The sequence below is a fragment of the Salvia hispanica genome, chromosome 2 (assembly GCF_023119035.1).
Source record: "Salvia hispanica cultivar TCC Black 2014 chromosome 2, UniMelb_Shisp_WGS_1.0, whole genome shotgun sequence".
Classification (NCBI taxonomy): domain Eukaryota; kingdom Viridiplantae; phylum Streptophyta; class Magnoliopsida; order Lamiales; family Lamiaceae; genus Salvia; species Salvia hispanica.
This window is the reverse complement of record NC_062966.1, coordinates 32,092,556-32,111,668: the sequence shown is the minus strand read 5'-3', so window position 1 is coordinate 32,111,668 and position 19,113 is coordinate 32,092,556. Positions and strand designations below refer to the sequence as shown.

At 34.7% G+C, this 19,113-nt stretch overlaps 2 protein-coding genes across 6 annotated transcripts; one reads left to right on the top strand and one right to left on the bottom strand.

The window, feature by feature from the left end:
- On the top strand, positions 1-2,465 carry LOC125206815 (transmembrane emp24 domain-containing protein p24delta3-like; the record flags this gene model as incomplete). The annotated part of the gene is made up of 4 exons (XM_048106037.1): positions 1-138; positions 1,473-1,685; positions 2,041-2,117; positions 2,188-2,465. Coding segments are annotated over 4 exons (573 nt in total), but the record flags the coding sequence as incomplete, so codon positions are not given.
- A 1,145-nt stretch (positions 2,466-3,610) lies between these two features.
- On the bottom strand, positions 3,611-18,392 carry LOC125207794 (rho GTPase-activating protein REN1). 5 transcript variants are annotated; one of them, XM_048107282.1, is made up of 24 exons: positions 18,294-18,392; positions 18,138-18,210; positions 17,961-18,038; positions 17,149-17,185; positions 16,175-16,251; positions 15,621-15,691; positions 15,435-15,513; positions 14,847-14,988; positions 14,190-14,309; positions 13,642-13,719; positions 12,166-12,221; positions 12,014-12,083; positions 11,440-11,524; positions 10,710-10,953; positions 9,164-9,355; positions 8,617-8,847; positions 8,446-8,507; positions 6,965-7,025; positions 6,795-6,878; positions 6,505-6,618; positions 6,250-6,416; positions 6,027-6,075; positions 5,671-5,826; positions 3,611-4,114 (listed from the first exon to the last, which is right to left on the bottom strand). In XM_048107282.1, exons 2-24 carry the CDS (start codon positions 18,180-18,182, stop codon positions 3,815-3,817), a joined length of 2,598 nt encoding a protein of 865 aa, XP_047963239.1. In that variant the 5' UTR covers positions 18,183-18,210; positions 18,294-18,392; the 3' UTR covers positions 3,611-3,814. The 5 variants fall into 5 exon arrangements, with proteins under 5 accessions (XP_047963239.1, XP_047963241.1, XP_047963240.1 ...); XM_048107284.1 differs by having other exon boundaries at positions 3,611-4,057; XM_048107283.1 differs by having other exon boundaries at positions 8,446-8,495.
- Positions 18,393-19,113: the final 721 nt, after the last annotated feature.

Here is a 19,113-nt window from a genome sequence, read left to right as displayed (position 1 = left end):
GACGCCATATGGCTGAGTTTGCCGGCCTCTGGCACAAAGTGCGTCTCCGAAGAAATCCAGAGCAACGTCGTCGTTTTGGCCGATTATGTCGTCATTTCCGATGACCACGTCCACGCCAGCCCTACCATTTCCGCTAAGGTTAGGGTTTTCAGGATTTCTCTTTGCTGCATGCCATCTTTATTTCGGTACTAAGCTCGTTTTTGAAAAAAAAACACATAAATTATTAGGTTTATTTTTAGAAGATAAAAGCTGAAAATTACATCTAATTTATTGATTAAGAAACAGTGATAACTGGAAATCTGAAAAGGATTATGCATTTGATTGTGTTGATACAAATAGAAGCTAGCTATATCTAACATCTCACTTAACAACTGTGAATGCTACTCAGTGCTTGCGCTATGTCATCCTTCTAAGTTTCCTCTGAATCTCTTTTGAGAATCTAGCAGAGGTGATAAAGTTAAGGTCTCCGTCGGAAGTAATTTGACATTAGATGTGAATCAGAGTAATAAGGGGAAATATAACCGTGCTATTGTTTAGCCAAAGGTAAAGTTTGAGTCTATACGATATATAACTTCCAGTGTAAATTTAGGAAATAAATGAAGCTTAAGGAAATTAATGATATCAATGAAAAAAGCTAAGGAATTTGCTTGTTATTGACGTTAATGGACTTTTGCTAGAATTTTTGGTCTATAAGAGATTACTGCATCCTGAAAAACTGTGGTTGGTTTATCTGTTTTGATTAAATTCATTCACATGTAGGATTTGCACCAACAACAGAAATGATTATGATACAAAGATGGCTAGACCTATAGTCTGGATAGATTAAAATGGCTTACTATATGCTTTAAAATGGCAAGGAGAAAGTTAAAATTTAGGGAAGTGAGTTGTTGCCTGGGTAGTCAATTAGTCATTATGATGTGTGTGTTGCGTGCATTTAAGTTTAATATTTTAATTAGATTATTGTCTAGTGTCCCTAGTTCAGGAGACCTGGTGCTCAGCAGTTGGCTAATAATTAATAATCATGCATCTTTATCTTAATGCACCTTCTATATAGGAGTAATGTTTTGTTGGGCATCTGGTGAAAGCATCTCACCGTTTGCTTGTGTTTTGAACTTTTTATTTTTTGTGTATTTTCTATTGGAATAATGAGGCATTCATTACATTTTGGATGTGTTCTTTGACATATATCTAGTAGTCACAATCCATAAATGGTCAGTACAATTCATCACACATTGCTATCGAATTATAGGATAGCTGCACTAGTTTCCAGCTGCCAACAAACCTCAAAACTCTAGAGGTGCTGTTTCAGAATTTTTCCTCGATTAGTTTTCACATCCGTTTGTTTTTACTCTCCTTCCTGTGACATGATACTACATTTTCTATTGATCAATCTAGCTGATTGTTCAACACATTAATAGCATCGGCTTTTGTTGCAATTCTGTCTGACTAATGTGATTCTGTTTCTAATATAGGTGACTTCACCTTATGGCAATAACCTCCACCACAAGGAAAATGTCACACACGGCCAATTTGCATTTACAACTACTGAGGGTGGGAATTATTTGGCTTGTTTTTGGCGGGAGGGCCTTACTTCAGGTGGTGGCGATATAAGTATCAATATTGATTGGAAGACAGGTATTGATGCAAAGGATTGGGATTCAGTTGCAAGAAAAGAAAAAATTGAGGTGAGAACATTGAGCTTTCATTGCTTGCTAATTTACTAGTACATTCTTTAGGAAACTCAAATGTTGACATTTTGCGGTAGAAAACATGTTTTTAACCAAAAACATTTTCATGTGCATTTCTTTTTTTTGCTTTTCTACTTTTGTATGTAGTCAGTCTTCGGTCATCTAGTTCCTGAAATCTTACATTCTGGGTACATATAAGATGGCTTCTCCTAGATTTTGTAATTAATAAATGATTGGTCAACAAATTTGTGGTAGTTTGAAAGAGAAATAAGCAACCAAACTTTTGGAACCCAGAATGAGACGCACGCCTCAAAGGTTATAGAATGATTTACCTATTTTGTTCCTCTAGTAGGGTATTGAGCTTGAGCTAAGAAAGCTTGAAGGAGCAGTTGAGGCCATCCATGAAAATCTTTTATATCTTAAAACCAGGTACACATACATCTATATGCATGATTTCTTTCTTTAGAATCATTATGATGTCTTAAAATTGTCATCACAGAGAAGCCGAGATGAGAATTGTAAGTGAAACAACAAATGCTCGCGTGGCTTGGTACAGTTTGATGTCACTGGCAGTCTGCATTCTGGTTTCAGCTGCCCAAATATGGCGTCTAAAACGATTTTTCCAAAAGAAAAAGCTAATTTAGCGAGAGGGAAAAGAAAACACTAGATCACGGACCTTGTATTTTATCTTTCATCTGTTCTACTCGTAGAACTTTTTGCTCTGCATAACGAAGTTTTCGTCTGGAATCAAAGATGTGTTACTTTTATTGTGTGAAATCTTGGGATACACGCATTTCTTGTTTACTTCATTAACTTGGACTCCGTATTATAGCTTAATTTTGAGTGATAATATGTTTATCTCGTCTAAATCTGTACTAATTTGTTATTGCTTGCATGTAAACCAATTGTACCCCTAAGTCATATTCAAATACATATGGGATGAAAAAAGTGGAAATATCCAATAGAGATTAAGCGTATATTTTGCTTATTTACAAATCACACTTATAAAAGTATAATACTCCCTCCGTCCAAGTTTAGGAGTTAGAATTAGTTATTGCTTGTGTTTTAAGAAATTAGTGGAGTGTGTAATAAATGAAGTGAGATGGTGGGATTTGTAATAAATGAAGTGAGTTGGTGGAAAGTGAGATGGTTTGACTTTTTGGTTTTTTATTTTTATTTTTGGTTTATTTTTATGTAGATAATGACATTTGAGTGTAATTTTGATGAATAATGGAGTAAAATTTTATGTCCAAATATAGAAGATTCTAAATATGACTCCTAAACTGGACGTACTTTTATGGCAAAATGTGACTCTTAAAGGGAGTAATTTTTAGTAGGAAAAAAAGACAAACACACGCAACCCAATCGATATGACCACATGTAATAAACAGATCAACTGAAACATGTTTTGAACGTTTTTCTTGTTCTTTTCTTTTTGGTGGTCATGCAACCATTATGTCGCCCAGAATGTCAACCAAACTAACTATACATTTAATTTTTCGCATTTATTGATCTGCAAAAATATTTTTCACAACTAAAAAATTATGGCTTCGAATTTCCTCCACAAGACACGGTTGAAGAAACACCGAGGGAAACATATCAAAAGTTGTCATTATGAATGGATGTTACTGTAAAGGGAATTTTTGAAAATGAGGACACATTTGGACACAGTAGATGAATTTTTAATTGAAACATGTTAGATTTTTTTATTTATAAATTTGAAATAGTATGGTTTATTTCACAATTTATAGTTTACATGAGATAACAATTAATTTTAGGATTCAGGGATACATGGTTGTGGACCAAATATTTCATAGCAATGTCGTACAAAATGAATTACTCCATTAAATGTCAGCTGCTATACAATTGAATAATATAAATTCAATCAAAGCCTTCTATGTCTAAGAAATCACTATGCCAGATTTCGTTGTACTTTATTCTCAAGATAAGGTCGACGATGGAAAACACATTTTTGAAGCCTGGTGATCTTTATTAAGGTTATTGTACCTCAAAACCAAAGTTTATTTGCTATAATTACCAATTAAATAAACTTCCCTAAAAAAGAATGAAAAAATACAAAAGAATATTGTTATCTGCTCCAGAGTAGAGATATATTATTGAATGAATCACCTAGAAAATGTCCTCGGAGGAAATTTAGAAGAAGCTTTATCACCGGTGAAGCTTTCAGACTTTCCCTGTTCGAGATTGGGAGGCTCCTCTCGTTTTTTTGATTTATCACCATGTTGGCTTCTGTCAGATGGTTTTCCTCTTGGGTCTTGATGGTGGTGGCGACGATCATGATCCCCACCTTGTTCATTGCGACCTTTATCCAAACTTTGGAGCTCGGTTGCAATTTGTGAGCGTCGTTCCTTTAAGAAGTTAAGTCGGTTTGTCAGCTTTGACAGAGCATTGGTAGAATTAGAACCCTATCAAATAAACATGAATTTCTTTTCAGTGACAAAAATGCATGCACGTAAATGCAAGTTACATGTATTTGTGTCATTTTTCATGTTAGATCAGGAATATCCTTCACGAGAAATGCATACAAGACCCTATTATATATATATACTGAAAAACACTCAGAAGATTCAAACATACAAAACATGAAAAAGATATTCATAACACATTTGCTGCAGTTGTAAGAAAGCCTAAAATGGATTTAATATTTTGGGGTAACTGCTTTTAAAGTCACCAACTTTCCATGAATTCCGGTTTTTCCATGTCACGAACTTTATTGTCGGTTGCCATTTTCCTATGTCAGGTTTCCCGGTCTGATTCAAACTATTCGTTTCCTATTAAGACAATGTTCAAATTCTTTTATCTTACTATTGTTATCTTCGTCTTTGAAATAGCTTCGCGTGGGTACCTTGTACGCCTCAATTGGCACTTGGATGAAGAAGTTATGGCCATTATGATAGTACAAGGTCGCACAAAGTTCGCAGCCTTCATCAAATGACCATAACTTCTTCATCCGAGTTCCGATTGAAGCGTACAAGGCATCCACGCGTAGCTATTTCAAAGACGAATATAACGATAGTAAGATAAAAGAATTTGGACATTGTCTTAATAGGAAACGAACAGTTTGAATCGGATCGGAAAATCTGACATGGGAAAATGGCAACCAACAATAAAGTTCGTGACATTACACGAACTTTTTAAAGTTCGTGGGAAAAAAAGTTCGTGGGAAAAACCGGAATTCGTGGAAAGTTGGTGACTTTAAAAGCAGTTACCCCTAATATTTTCAGCCTTTTCTATTAACCATATAGAGAATGTAGAAATTAAAATGTGAAATGGCTCATCTGGCACTACTACAGATACGAATATGAGTATTGGTTGCATCTTGTACATATGTAGAGACAAATATACCATGTTTTTCAGAATTAAGGTTTGGTTATTACTATTACTAGTTCTTTTAAAGAGAAGGCCGTGTAAGTTAACTTTTACATTAGAAATATTACTAGGCTTAGTTAGACTAAGGTTGCACTCAATTATTTGAGAGCTCAGCATTTCAAGTGCATAATACTCTTTTGCTGATCATTTTCGATAAGAAAAGCAAATAGATAGTTTAGTTGCTACTCTTCTTGCTGATCATTTAGCATTATATTATTTGATATCTAAGCGAAACGAAGTCTATGCAACTACACTCTCCAGTATTAACACTAATCTTATATTTTGTGTGTAGGGTAAATTGTGAGAAAAACCATGAATTTTGGCCGAATTATGGTCTGTCCTGCGACTTTAAAAATCAGCTGAAATAGCACGAAGTTGGGATTTGTTCACAATTAGCCCAAGATGATTTTTTTTTTGGTGACATTCCATCTGATGTGGTAGCCGGGAAACATAATTGCGAACAAGTCCAAACATCGTAGTTTTTCCGGTTGAATTTTAAAATTGTGGGTACAGAATTTGACTAAAATTCACGATTTTCAAGCAATTTACCCTTGTATCATACATGTAACATATATAACAAGAGATAATTTACCTCACCCTTGCTAGACTTTCTCGAGCTAGACCTTGTAGTGCTCGCCTCTGCGTGAGGTTTGTGCGCAGAATCTGCATGCTGGTTCTGAGTAAATGGTAAGTGAAGTGAAGAAGCTAATTCTCGTTTCTTATTTTTGCCACTGCCTTGCTTGTCAGACTGTTATACACAGAAAAGGCTGCAAGTTATGTACATGTTCAACAAAAAATATACACTTGACATTCCTAAAATATAAAAATAGATGACTGAAGCAGTCATTTGTCCATTTGTGATCTGGAGATGAAATACCACTAAATAGTTACTAAGTACATATGTTAAGGTAAACCAACATCAAATCCTTTCAACTGAAACAGTCATACCTTACTTCTAGACAAATTCTCAGAAGACTGTCCACCATCTTTATTGAACCTACAAAGGAAAAAAAGGCTCACATCATGACCTACATTAGATTGATATGTGAAGGGAAAAAGATGAGGAAAGACACCAGTATGCCCTGAATGCACATGAAGATAGAAACGGAGTAATGCATAGAGTAGAGTGAATATCATTAAAATAATGGAAGGAAGAAAAAAAATCCCTTACGACTTCAGTTGGTTTGAATTCTGTAGGAGCTGATTGCTTATATCCTCCCCAATCTTGCAGTTATGCTCACACATTTGTCTAAGCTGAATTTCAAGATCATCAGCCTTCTCTTTTAAATATGTAAGGTTTGATTCTGCTTCATTGACTACATCCAGCTCTTCCTTCACCTATCATCAATTCAAAGTATGTTATTGACAAACATGATTGATACATAAATTGATATGTATATACTCTCAGATATAGAGACAATTTAACCTTATCATCGATAAGTGGTGAGAAAGTTAGAGGCAGCTGTGATATTCTGAGTGAAGCTTCAAGTGCCTTCTTCAACTCGATCTCCTTCTGCAACTTCTGTAGCAATCCTGCCACCTACATTACAAATTCCTATTAAGTATACTTGAAAGTTAAAGTCAGTGAGTCAAATATAGGTGATTTCATAATTAGTATAGCCTTCAAACAACATTAAAAAAGAAGACGACAAAACACAAGTTCAAAAATAATCCTTAAGAATATTTTTGTGTCCATTATAGATATGAAGTGCTTACATCTTTCTCAAGAGATAAACGACGTTCCTGTAATTCATACTTCCGTGCATCCAGGCCATCTTGAAGAATAGAATTATTTGCAGCCTATTTTTGAATACAAGTCAAGGGATCAACAATCTAGACAACATGAATGCTTTAACAAGACAGAAAAATAACAAATGAATTTCTACCTCATTAGAAATTTTGGACTGTAGATCTGTTTGAAGAAACTCAAGCTTTCGTATTGCAGCGCTAGCAATAAGGCCAAGTCAATGTGATTAACATGCAGAATAAACTTTTAGACAAGGAAAATGTTGGCGGTATATATGCCTATGAGAGATTCAGAAATTGACAAAATTATAGATGTGTGTATGAAACCAAAATAAACATTATGCAAGTAGAGTAATTGTAACTCGAACATCTAAATGTCTCACATACCAGAATAAAATCATAAATAGGAAAGAAGTTAAAACCCTTTTCCTTTAAATATGTATCTTAAAGAAGAGAATATAATTTGGGTAAAATAAATATTTCCCACTCAAAGGAATACCAGGATTAGTTTAAATTGTTAAGAATGTGAATTGGTAACTTGATTGTTCATATTTTACGTGCAATAGGACAATTCATTTTCTACTTTGTCACTGTCAAAGTTTACAAATTCATTTTTTGCCTGTTGTTATTGCACATCTGATCTTTCTGAGTCAATGTCTTCATCACCCCAAGATATGTCACGGTTTAAATATCCCACCATGCTAACTTATTTATCATGAATTTTATCACATCACAGTCTAAAGAAAATGCTTTGTTGAATATATTTCATTAAAACTGAGAGCACATTGAAGATTTAGCAGTTTATAATAAACACTAACTCTAAAAGTTTCTAACCAACAGTTTTTTAAAATATATTCTAATTAATGCACAAGTAAAGGTTGTGATGTGATCTTTTTAGCATGTTAGTTTGCATTCTTAGTTGCTGAGGCACTTCATTCATTACAAGTTGAGGTCTAACTACCTAACTGAAAGTTGGGTATGACATCTGGAGCAGCCAAATTCCTGACGGTATTATAACTGTAAGGGAGGATTGGTCTAGTATTACTAATTCACTACAGCTCAAAAGCATGCTGTCAAGAACGAGTGGATGGGAGATTGCAAAGATATCAACCAAAAACTAATCCAGGATGGCAACAAGGATCCCTAATCTGTTTGGCGGCATACCTCCCTCAACCTATATAACTAAAGAGCAATTCGAAACACCTAAGGAGAAAGGTAAAAAGCACCAATTACTGCTTGCAATCAGAATAATCATGCTCAACAGGGGACTACAAGGCACAATCCTCTAAACGCATGCTGTTATGTGATGAAGTTTAATTTGACCCCAATGATTTGCATGATGATGCAAATTAAAAAAGATCATTCTTGAATAGTCTGAAAATCTAATAGGAGCTTAAAATTTAAGGATTCCTTCAGTTTATCGATTAAAATAGTTAAATTTTAGTTCCCTCAAGGCACAGTGCAGTTTCAAATGGCCGTTGTGCCTTGAGAGAGTTATGGAATGTGAAACCTATTATCAAGTCAATGAAGATTATAATATAGCAATACTCGAATTACGACAGATCTAGTGACTTATAAAAGACAGAATTTAGATTTTATGCGATGACAAAACTTCACTTACTCGTCTTCCAAAGGAAGGTCAATCGACTCCATAGAAAGGTTCTTCTTTCCCTGGATTAAAAACTAAATGTGAGTTTCGTTAGATGTCTCCAAAAGGTAACTAATAAAAATGTGAGATAAATAACGATCAAGAGGTATTCCAGAGTGCCTAGGAACCAAATGGAATACTCACGGCAGAAGGTCTCAGACTGCGTGTACTACGCCCTTGAGGTAATTCAACTGATGCAATGGATGTTTCATCAGCGCCTAATGATTGCATATTTGCATCATCCACATCATGAACAGAGCCGGTTCCTTCTGTGCTATCATGTCGAGGCAATGAGGTCTGACGTGGATGTTGGTTAGCTTCAAGAACATCATCCACATGAGGAGATTTAGAACCTGAGCTATCCTTTCTCGTGACCTGCATATTCAGAAAAGTTTGTCAGTAGTCTTTCTGGAATTCAAACTTAAGGGTGTATGAAATATATTGGGGCAAAACAATCAGATAAATGTAAAAAGACTTCCACTGATTGTATTTTGTCTGATATTAGAGTTGAGTGAAATATAACAACTTGCAATATAAAGCTAGGAGGTAGCAAAATCATTTCATATATTGACAATTACAGTGGTAAAATTTCCATAAAACAAAAGATACAGAGATCTCTGAGATAAAGGATGATAACAGAAACTATGTATAGCTATCCATATCATAGAACATAAATTAAAAAAAAAGTGACCTTTTCACTGTGTTTGTGTTCACCATTCTCACTACTAGCTCCCGATCCATGCTCCAACTCTTCATCCATGTCCTCCTCCTCAAAGCTCTCATCATCCTCAAAGCTCTCATCATCATCCTCATCTGTCATTTCCTCGCTTTCAGTTTCACTTTCATCTGAATCAGTGTAAGGTTCATGTGATGCAGATACATCCTGGAAATAATAAAACAAAGTTAGCTACAAATGAACCCTAGGAAAAGGGAAATAGAATGAACAGTATGTGTTTGCATATAGAAAAATAATAAAAAAGAACAGTATGTATTTCAGTGCTTCTCTTAGCATGACTATATTTGTATCTACACTATGCAAATACTTGTGCTTTTAGTCTGATGTGAACCAGAGGAGGGAAAGAAAATCAATCAAATTGGCTGACTGGATGATTACTTGTGATTAAGGGAAACTATGCCACTTCGGCAAGAAGATAAACAGAAGGGAAGAAAGTAATCCAGTCGACAAAGTGATGGACCATAGCCCATGGGCTAGTTGGAAAATTGGTCTTCTTATCCCACATTAGACTTGGCATTTCAAATCGAGTCACTGTGGTTAGCCAACAGGCGAACAATCTGACTATATATCATTAAGAAGCTGCTGACTGATTTATCAGGTAGTTGAAGACACTTGGAGGTCAAGTGTAAACCGTCAAGTGAAAAATTATACTTAATGCAAGCTGTCCAGTGTAAACCGTCAAGTGTAAAATTATACTTAATGCAAGCTGTCCAGGAGAGCAAACAGATTGAAGGTCAATTTCTGGTTATTGATCCGATGTGTGGAGATCTAGTAACTTGGAGGAATAAAAGCGCAGGCAATTTTTAAGTAGTGCAGAGTTAATAGTGTCGTGCTCTTGCATTTGGAATATGCAGAGTGAGTGTTGTTGCAAATATTGTCGAGGGAACTAAAAATTGGGATACATGATTCAGTCAAGATGTTTAATAGCAGGCAAGCTGCGATTGGTATACAAGGGAGCTGTACACCACATCAGAACAAAAGATATTGACATTGACCGACCCTTCATTTTTGGCAGGGCAATAATGGGATCATTCAGCTCAGCTACATCCCAACCAGACAATCGATATTTGATGCTCTTGATAAGGCAATTGAAAGGATCAGTTTTGATGTGTTGCACTCCAAACTTGGCGCGTATAACATATACGACCCAGGGTATAGAAAAGAAACTGACCTTTGTGTACAGTGGATTAGTTTGCTTATTTGGAAGATTAGATTTGATTTCTGATTTAGCAGATTAGTCGTGTAATCCTTTAAAGTTCCTATTGAATTCTAAGGTTCCAGCGACCGAGTATCCATATATTAGGACGTAAACTCTTCTTTGATTTTATATTTAGACTAGCTTCTCTTCAATAATGAATCACCAATAATCAAAAAGATGCATGAAAATGTATTGTGACAAGCAACAGGAAGAGTTCACAATTAATGAGTTAACTCATACCAGAGGCAGCTGGAAAGGAAACCGACGTGCTGAGAGAAAAAAGAAAAGGATAAAGAAGCATACCCCAAATATATTTTCATATTCTTCCAGTAAAGTAATAACAATGGCTTGAGCATGGTTAGCTGCAGCAGCTGCTTGCATGAGTTGTAAAGAGCCATCAGCTCCTACATCAACATTATGGTCAAGTTCGCATTCACCAGCAAAAAGAGCGCGAAGAAGCAAGGGAGCCATGCAAGCTGCCACAGCCGAAATGCTCATTCGGTTTACTGTCTTGTGGGAAGCGATTAATTGCATCATCATAAGAATTCTGATGTAGAGAGCAAAAGAAACACAATGAAGAGTAAGAAAGGTGAATTTTAAAAGTTTAATTGAAAACTAAAGCAATTTATGATTTATCCAGAATTGTTTTCTGATCTAGACAAGCACAACTGTGCATCAAAACTCTTGTATAAGAAGACAAAGTTTATCTGCTACTTGATTTTGTTACATTTTGGAACATAACACAAACATAACATTTTCCTTAAATTGACTGTGCTTAGATTTCCTTGTGCTTATGATCATGATACCTCTTCAATCAACTTATGATCATTATGAAACTACTTCTAACATTATTTAAGATTATTAGAGCCTTCTCTAATATCCCAAACCTCAACAAAGAATGATTAAGATCGTACCATAACAGCTGACCATAAGACAGACAATATATTGCACACACCAGAGTAGAAGCAATCTTAAACAAAACTTAAGTAACTACAAAAATACATATAGAATTGTCACAATGATATTAAAGTACCTTTGTAATAAGCGGCGATTTGGCTCTGGAAATGTTTCACATATTGCTGACCGCATAGCAGCTATTCTTATGCCACGGTCAGTTCCTGTTCATCAAGTAAAATGTCAAAATTGAAAACCAAAATGGAAGTGAACATCAAAGTCCCTATACATTTTGTCGCCCTTTAACCACGAGTTTATTCATCCAATTGAGTCTAGCGCTTCACATTTGAAGATATGAAGCTTTAATGGATGACAGTCAAAGAAAAATATGAAAAATATTACGTCGTGTAAAATATTATTTGAGCACAAGTTCCAGTCAGTTCCACTATCTCAAAATAGGTTGTCTATCTACAGAAAAATCTTTTAGAAAATATAGGTAACATAGATCGGATAAAAGATAAGGTTTTGAACTCGTGAATTTTCAACGTAATCTTTCATTAAACCTTTTTTGACGCATTTACTTTGTCATCAGCACATTTACTAGTCTATGCATCTATATGTGTTTCTTTTTGTTCTGTTCTGGTATGCAAGATAATAAATGGTAGGAATAGAAAGACAAAACAAAACAGTAGACATTGGCACAGCAAACTTACGATAAGATTCAACGAGAGCCTTACAGCAAGAAGCAGGGACCGGAGATGAAGGCAACTCCCGGATCACATACTGGTCATGATCAGCAAAGAATTAATTCAACTGAAATATAGTGGCTTTAAAATTCTATTTCTTCAACACCATATCAAAGTACCTTTACACAGTCAGCTATGACATGTGCATCTTCATCTGGCGAAAACTCATTTTTCCCTGAATTTGGTTGAAAATGATTGATTATATTTTGATAATACCATATGGAGAATCAGTAAAGTATGCAAACTTGAAACTTTAGAAAATGCATTATTTGATGTCAGATTCACAGTAGAGCACTATTATCAAGACTGCCATCACTAGGAAGTTAAGAGCTCAGCAGAAATATGGATTTATGAACAACCACATCTCTAACTTAGCAACACTTGCAAACTTTATATACAAGAAGAAAGTATGAGTACTCTTGAATGTAGGAAAGTATCTTATGTTTGTTAGTATATTCATCACAATTGTTCCATTTATGACTTGAACTTTACGGGAAAGAGCAGATGCGGAATAAGTTATTAAAAATGGCTGCAATTCTGAGTCTTGTTTCCAAACGAAAAATATATTTTAGATATTTAAAAATTAATAACTTCTACAAACTTATTCCGTATCATCCATCTATAAAGCAATTAAAATAAAATGTAACTACAGAAATTCAATTCCTACTCAAATTATTTCCAGAAAGTTTTAGTCCTCAGTATCTTGCCATTGCTATGCTTGACATGAAAAACTTCCTTATCATGTTTACTTTCTATTTAGTTTCGATAGTTACTATTTGAATCATTTCATAATATCTCACTCGATAATGGTAGGAGTTGAACCTACTTTTAGGTCAGTACAGTGAGTATACATAACAACATTGGCTCAACTAAATCAGGACTACTGAATCAACTTGCCGCGAATCATGCTCTAGGTCCCATCAGTGACCTTAGTGTGAAGTAAGATGGCATTAGAGTCTCTTATGAAAACTATTCAAATGGGACATCCAATTGAACATATATTAGAACAATCAGAAATGGGATGAGGATGCCAAGTCCAAGGTTTGTGTCCAACATTTATAATTAGGTATTATGGTCATATATTACACTACTGAATTATGAATTTTTTTTAGTAGAAAAAAATTCATTATAGAAATTCCTTTGCGAGTTGCACCACGGGTCTCCAGTATGTTAACTCTAAAATATACTACACCCAGTTATCTAACTTAACAAAGTACCAAGTAACTTATCAGTAGTGGTTATCAATGACTTCTAGATGGAACCTTAATCAGTGTTAACCCAACACTCAGCTATAAAGCACAGGCAGTTTGACTATTGTCTTGTAACACTTGTCTTTAGATCTCATAGCCTTTCTCCTATACATAGATTACTACGTAATCCTTCATTTTTGCCTGCATGCTTTAGTCTTATGGTTAATATCTTTGATAGCATAAAGCTTCACATTCGGGTCTTCCCCACCATCAATCTCGATTAACTAAGCACTATATATTCCAACTTGAGTGACTGTTTTAAATACCCTTACTCCCAAGTGTCTCACCCCATCTACAAAAGTAAAAAAGGGTTGAGAAATTAATGCATCAAAGGAACCAACCAACCTTTTTCATATTCTGATATCCGGCGTTCAACATGTTCAACATCAGCCGCTTGCCTCAAGATGCCTTCGGTTTTGTATCCTAAAATATAACGTTTCTGATCAACACCAATAATAGGAAAAATGCAGCTACAAAATGAGTGAATATAACCAAGTAAAACAACCAGTAAGGAAGAAATAAATAGCACTTTCTGCATGCAATAAATGCATGGAAAATGAACATATCTAAATCTATTTAAATTGGTGTAATCCTTTCCATGCTAGTATGAATACTTAAGCCCCTGTATAGACTGCAATGATTTATAAAAACGCTTGTTTAGGTGTATTTAGGAGACCAATAAAATTATAGGCATAGTATTTCTTCTGTCTGAGTGTGAAAATCAGTACGTTTACATCTATTAAACATTAATGTTGGTAAAGATGCGATTCCTTACAAGAAGAGCATGTCAAGATGTAAACATTATTATTTGGTAAAGACGTGGTTCATTACAAGAATAGCATGTCAAAAGAAATATGCAATAAGAAACATGTGGAGTGGAATAAGAGGCTTACCATAGTCCTCAAGAAACCTAAGAGCCTTCTCCAAGAAGGATGGAGTGCCATCTATATCTTCTAAGGCAAGTAAAATTGGTCGCCCAATTACCAAGGATTTAGCTGTTTGTTTGTCTTTACCTACAAGCAAGGGCAGGGAAGAAAAAATGAGGTATATGCCACATAAAAACAATCTTTACAGCCAATTAGCAAAGTCAAAACACAGGAAAATGAAATCTTTATCAGGAGCTAAATAGATAACATCAAAATCACCATTACAGAGAAAATCACTACTATGGGAATGCCTATTATATAGTATTATGCTCAATCTACTAGCAAAGGTAACATAAGGGAAAGGACACTGTCTCCATGAGAAATTAAGCAGATAGATAGGATCTTATATGCTGGCTTTTCTTTCTTTGGAACTAACCAGTTTAAAAGAATGATATCAATTTCTATAAGGAAAGGCAACACTGTCTATTTTTACTGCAGGAACTTGCATAAAAAAGTAAATTGTGCATCAAATAAATGACGCATTTATGAATAAACAGTTGCTCTGTTACTCATAGTTCTATTGCAATTGATACGCCCTCTCTTTTGCAATGGCAGTATCCTACCACTGATGGCACGATACTTTTAAAGAATCAGAGTTTCACATTTAGATAGTGAGAAAGATACTTTGATCGGAAGAAGCGTCGGCGGCATTTAACTGATCATTCTTGAATATGCCATTCTGTCCCGTAGCAGTAGCATGGGGGGCATTTAAGAGGGCTTCTTCAAGTGCTGCCTTCCACTCATGCAAATCCTCCATTGTTTCCGCCTGGGATACAAACAAAACCAGGCACATGAGCATAACAGATAATAGGTGTATGGTGTGCATGAGGATATGGAGGCAGGATGATCATGGTCGCAAAATAAAACAGTATCCGTCCTAGATCTGAAACATAAGTTGAAGATAAAGCAACATAAAGATTGCAGACCATGTCAAGGACTATCAACATCTGAACTATCATTTTCCAACACAAATATCTTGAAAGAAACCTAAGTAATTATGGGCTAGACATCATAATAGGATAAGCTGCACCTGTACTGCTGGTTGGTGCCATCTTAAAAAAATCAGAATTCTCAGTTTAGCACAATGAATTGCACTGAAAAGAATAACGATATACTCCTATATAGCAAGAAGTTGAAGAAAAACAAACAAACAGCACATTGGCATATAAATGCTCAAGTTTGGACCATTAAATCAATCTAACAGGATATCACCTTGAGTGTGAAGGCTCGTCCATCTCGACCATCAGGGAAGAGAACAGTGATCAACTTCTTGTCTTCTTTTACTACCACACTGGAATGAATCAAAAAGTCAATATTCCAACGTGGTTCGATTTTAAAACTTGACCAAATTAATACACAAGCATAAATAGAAACCCTGCCAATTACAGTTAAACCAACCTGCCTGAACTGTTAAGATCAATGCCTCCAAGGGTTAAGTTGACTTCACTCGATTTTTGAGGAACTGCGTTCTAAGAAAAAGGAAAAACGTTGAACAGAATCAAATATATGATAAAGACAAAAGAACCACATGGGATTTAGAAATTACAGAAAGAAATTGCAGAAGTTACTTTAGCATGATAAAACATGTCATGCATAACAAACGTAAACTATAGAATAACATTAATACGACAAGAAGTCTACCAGACACTATTTAACAAACTCTGAATGTTAACTATTGCAAAACTGAATCAAATGCGATATATAATAAGATGTCAACATTATAGCCTGCAGCACATAAATAGATGCATTACTAGTGGATAGCTAAGTAACAGTATACCACAAAGGTTTCAAAATAATAGTTTTCAAACTGGGAAAAATCATACAAATATTGAAAAAGGGTTTAAAAAATGTTTGGCTCAAGATTTAAACAGTCCCACAGAAAAAAAATTCCTACTCGTATTAGTTAGAGTATAAGAAGTCCTGTAAGATAGTTTCAGAGAGATGCAGCTTACCGGATCACTTCTATAGAAGACCAAGGAAGTTTGAGTTAAAATGAACCACCTTTTCTTCCACGATGTCCAACCAATTCCTATGCATTACAAAAAGTAATTACTCTTAAGCTTCACAAATATATACTCTTACAGTACATTGCTCAACTGTGAAATTTCTGCATATTGAACATATGCTGTTTACTGATACCAGGTCAGTTTCCAAAAACTAAAATTAAAAATGCTAAGAGTATATTCAACCTTCAGTCTCTCATTTCTTTACTAAAGGCTAAGTTCCACAATTATGATACAGGATGTTTGTCAATACACTGAGTTTGGAGAAGCTTATATAAATAACAGAACCTGAAGGTGTGTTCCCTGCCTGGAGCATACAAAGGGTTAAGTATATCAATCATCATTGGTGGCCAGACGAATATCTGGTTTTGCACAGAATTAAACTATATAACTAGAGTACTATATTTTCAATTTATTTTGAGTACTTACTAGATGAATATTTTGGCTCTTGACACTGTAAGTTCATGCCAGGCTAGGGAACCATCAAAGAGCCACAAAGTTATCAATATAAAGGCATTTTGACCTAAACCCAACTACTCAGTGCTTATACTGATGTACTGTAGCTTCCCGGTTGTAATGTATAAAGAATTTACTGAGGAATGTTGGAGAGGTATTGAAGTCATTCTACAGTAAAACTACATAGTATATACCACCGATATAATATATAGACGAGTTACACTAAAAGAGTTATAAATACACGCAAGACTTTGCACCAAATCATTTGATTTTGTCACTGCAGTGAACTAGATTTCTGCAACTAAACAATTAACATTGACAGGGTCATGGATTCATAATGTTTAGCTCAAGACAATACCTTCTACCATACAATCTCGACTTGGATTTTCGACCCAAAATATCAAATCAGAAAATGAAATGAAGTGAGAGCAACATGTATATCTTCTTTTTTTATTGGCAAACAATACCTTTTGATGACAAAAATAGTGGGCCACTTTTGTATACCTGCGAAGATGTAAAGTAAAGAGCTTGGATAAGATGTCATCCGATGCAAAAGATGAAGTTAGATACTAACATAAGTAGGTTTAAATGCCAGGACACCGTCACAGGATACTGCCTGAATTCTCATTAGTGATTATTAGATGAAATAGGAAATTTTTTTAAAATCGACATATTAGTTCATGTTTCCTGTTAATACCCCATTTTTACCCTCAATCACCCAGTTGATATTGATAAAAATATAATTTACTTCATCCAATGCAAAATGTGGCTGAGCGACAGGTCACTGCATAGATCTCGTGAACGTATCACATTGAAATTAAAGCTTTAACTGTTACCCATGAGGTCCAATACATGGTCAAATCAAGAGTCCAGATCTTGTTACAAGCCAAAACTCTTCCCCTGAATTCCACACTTTAAGCCATAAAGGTGCTAGCTGGAGCAGCTATCCATCCCTTTAGTAATTACGAAAAATTTTGAAGCCTTTTTAGGTTATTTATCATGCAATATCAACTTTCACTACCTCGTCCTATTTTTCCAAATATATGACTTTTCATCTCTCTCTTCCACTCATCCATAAACTTAACCTCAAAGGAAAAACAAAACCAGACTCAATGCCAATCACCATAATTCATCTTCACCACTTTACATCCTAAGCATGAATTTCGATGTCTCCTCCAAAATTATCGAAATTCACGTTTCAAATACAAGCATAATCCCAATAGTATCAACGTGTTGATAAAAAAACAAATACAGATTCATCAATTGAATTCCTGAGTACCTTGCTCCCAGCATGAAGATCGGGATTTGGCGGTGCAGGCGGCGGGGGCGGCTCATTTTTGCCACCACCAGCTTCCGCCTGAATCGAGATTAACATTGAATAAAAACACACAAAAAACAAAAAATACTAATTATATTAATCAGATCATCATCGAGATCGTGCATTTCAGAAACGCACCTGCGAGGACTCTGCCGCTGCTGCATTGTTGTTCACATTCGTCATGTCGCGATTATGACATTAAGAATAAAATCTGCAAATGCATGCAATGCTAACAATTGATCAAATTCCGTGATCAGACTAAAATCATTATGAAAAATAGGGGCATCGATTCACCTATTTTCCTTAGTATAGAAAAAACGAAAGGAAGGTGGGCAATCACAAAACAAATGGATACAATGCGTTTCTGTTTCTCATTTTTGGTGTTTGGAGAGAGAGAAGGAAGAGAGAGAGCTTTTTTTTCTGTGCGAAATACGAACGTGTGGAGGGACGGAATATTATACTCTGATTTTTTAACTATTTTTTTGAAAAACGGATATTTTCTCAAAAACTCGTTGTGTTGGTGTTTTTTTAATTCCACTTTTTAACTTCTAACGATAAAATTATTTCCTCAAAAAGTAGTCTACGAATAAATTAGGCCTTTCGACTAATAAGATTGAAACTGCTGAATATTTTCGGATTTCTAATAATAGATGCGATTTTATAACTAACTCATTTAAATAGCCAAAATTAATACTACTAATTAACTAATACATGTTTTAAAAAAATTGAACTATAATTGATTTTTCATTTTTTAATAAAAATGTTCTTGCCTTAACGGTTTTTTTCTTCCTTTTAATCTTTATGTTGTTGTGAATCAGAAAATTCGAAGCCTAAACATGTTTCATTCGATAAAAAAAAACCCCGAAAAATCTAATAATGAAATACTACTAAAAATCCAAATTTTGAAAATTCAATATAAAAAAATTTGAAAATCTAATATACCAAGATATCATTAGAATTGTCATAACACAAAGGTTTATATTTGTTACGTTTGTAATTACAATATATTTTTATAATACAGTACATACTATAATGTAAGTATATAAATGTATTTTATATTTTGGATAACTTTGGATTTTAGAATATCCAATCCGGTTCTAACAGCCAAAATTTA